Here is a 2,500-nt window from a genome sequence, read left to right on the forward strand (position 1 = left end):
CTGATAGAGAGAATAGAGTTTGTCATCCCCCCACTGGTATATCCAGGACGGGAATACTAGTGAAGCACCTCGCCACACAAGCCATATTGCGAGGTATTCTGGGGCCACCCCAATCATGATTACCGAGCCAAACACATATCTGGAAAGCAATGTATAGTAAGTATCCCCTCCAGTTATTTTTTTACAACAGGTCCACATCTTAAAATTCATAAAATTTGGTAAAATATTGATGGATTCCTTGGGATGTTTAGTGGGTTTAGTCAGTGATAGTCTACAACAATGACAGTACCAGTACTTAACACATTAGGTGGAGAGGGCATGAGGTAGTCTATCCCAATGAAATTGTGGGTTAAATTATGTGATATTGATACAGTTTTTCCTACTAAAAACTTCCTCAAGGGTGGCTGCCTTCCCCTGACTCTCCAACTGTAATATAAATTCTCAACCACATCTCTATTACATGGCAGAAACTAGACATGTCTGAATGACACATCTGTGCAAGTAACATCACAACACAGATAAGGCATTAACTCTACCACCTCTGGGTTTTGTGAAGGAACCATCTTTCCCAACTCACTCAGTTGTTAGTTCTTAAGGAAGGTATGGGAGTTTTCAGCTATTTTTATTCCTCTCATTTACTGGTTCCACCTACTCACATTACAAGTTATGGTTAGTGGATATGGATAGGAGTCCACTGTTGCCAAATTTGATAGGTTGTATGGTATGAACCTGTTCTTAAAATACCCTCTCTTTACAAGGTTACCCCGAGTCATTGTTATCCACACCACCAACTTTAATATCTACTTTTGACAAAACTGAATCATTATTCTTTAATTGCTATCGGGATTGTAGAGTATGTTGGGTCATGTTGGTTTTGTCTCTTGATGGATTTTCTTTCCTGTTTCAAGAATAGAAAAACTTTTACAATGCTTTGGTTATTTTTTACCTTTGAGCTTGTTGGTGGTATGGTTTATCAAGATCGAAGAGCATAGCTGTATAATGATATACAGAGCCATACAGATTAAGGTAAACTTTGCCTGTAATGGACGACAAAAGAGAGATCAAAAGCTCGTGGTCACTGGTACAAGAAATAATCTGCAAACATAAATGGTAATACCACAATTAAAAGAAAAAGATTACAGAAAGCACCCCTCCGTGCTAACAAGTTTCAGTTTTATCTTGCCATGTGCACCGAGGGGAAGACAATGTTTGTTGAGGGTGTGGAGGGGCAAACCTGTCTATCAACCCTCCTTCCCCTCAGGCAGTGCCTGTAGGCCACACCAAGTCACGGCAATTTAAAGTGTTGAATAAAGTTTTTGGAGGTGAGTTGGGGAGAGAATTACCAACAGTTGTAAAACATTTCATGCACAGCCTATGGCTATTCCACAGTGATCAAGAAAAATATACCAAAATGAAAGATCCATTCCTGGTATTAATAATTAAAATCAAATTATTAATTATGACTATTAACTCTGAGTCTAAGTTCATGATTAACATATAAAATACTTTTAAAAATCCCTCAAAGCCTAATTTCCCTTGCACCCTTCCTTTTAAAATGCATAGCCTTGTTGCTATGCTCTTCGATCTTGATAAAACACACCATCAAACAAGTTCAAAGTTATAAATATCCAAAGCATTACATAAGTTTTCCCACTTTCGAAAAAGAGGGGAAAAAATATCCATCTCAAGACAAAAACAACACAACCCTACAATCACAATAACCCCTCCATTAGAGCATAAGTGACCACACATGCACGGCAAGAGGGAGGTTAAAAAAGAACACATTACACAGACACACACACAACATTAATCTTATCTAGTCACTTGAACACATCCTGTTCAACCAAAAAGCCAAGGCTCACACCTATCTCCCTCCTCCTCCTCCTCCTCCTCTCTCTACAGCACACGCCCACGCCCACGCACACGCACCTGGCTTTTCCTACGATCGTCATCCTCGTCATAAACTTTAATTCAAAAAAAAAAAATTATTTAAAAAAAAGCACCGGTCTCCGTCCACCACCACCACCTTCCCTGTGGTAGACCCGACCACACTCTACCACACTTTGTTGTTGTCGTCTGCTCTCCTGACGGCGGGCGGTTGCCGACGAGTGTTTTTTTTTTTTAACCTTTTATATTAACTCATATTCGCCTATTATTTCCTTCTCTCTCTCTCTCTCTTATTGCAATCTCTACGTCATGGAGAATTTGTGGATGTATATGTAGATGCGTTGTGTGGGTGTATGTCTTTTTTTGGGCGTCGTTTTAATGTGAAATAGTGAAATTGGTTAAAATAAGGTGTTGCTGGTCCCGACGCGCACGTGGACAGCTGAAGGACCCGCTGCGTCGGGAGGCTCGGGTCTTTTTGGAATTTGACTTCGTTTTCGAGGTTTAATGGGTCGAATTAAGGGGGGAGGGTTTTGTCGTTTTCTCGGCGGATTGTGTGGGGGAGGGATTTAAGATTCGTATGAGATGTAGAGATAGTGTAGAAGGAGGTTCTCGT

The 2,500-nt window shown here is 40.4% G+C and overlaps 1 protein-coding gene across 4 annotated transcripts in view; it reads right to left on the reverse strand.

The window, feature by feature from the left end:
* The window catches only part of LOC119573319 (1-acyl-sn-glycerol-3-phosphate acyltransferase epsilon-like), a 13,397-nt gene that overhangs the window by 10,164 nt on the left and 733 nt on the right, over window positions 1–2,500 (reverse strand). For 2 of the 4 annotated variants that reach the window (XM_037920495.1, XM_037920493.1), the window contains exon 2: window positions 1–139. This exon is cut by the window's left edge and continues 42 nt beyond it. In XM_037920495.1, coding sequence (XP_037776423.1) covers window positions 1–139 — 139 coding nt within the window. Of the gene's footprint in view, window positions 140–1,929; window positions 2,089–2,500 lie in introns of those variants that run through there. The other 2 variants (XM_037920494.1, XM_037920498.1) reach the window with 2 other exon arrangements.

Source organism: Penaeus monodon, chromosome 5 (assembly GCF_015228065.2).
Source record: "Penaeus monodon isolate SGIC_2016 chromosome 5, NSTDA_Pmon_1, whole genome shotgun sequence".
Lineage (NCBI taxonomy): Eukaryota > Metazoa > Arthropoda > Malacostraca > Decapoda > Penaeidae > Penaeus > Penaeus monodon.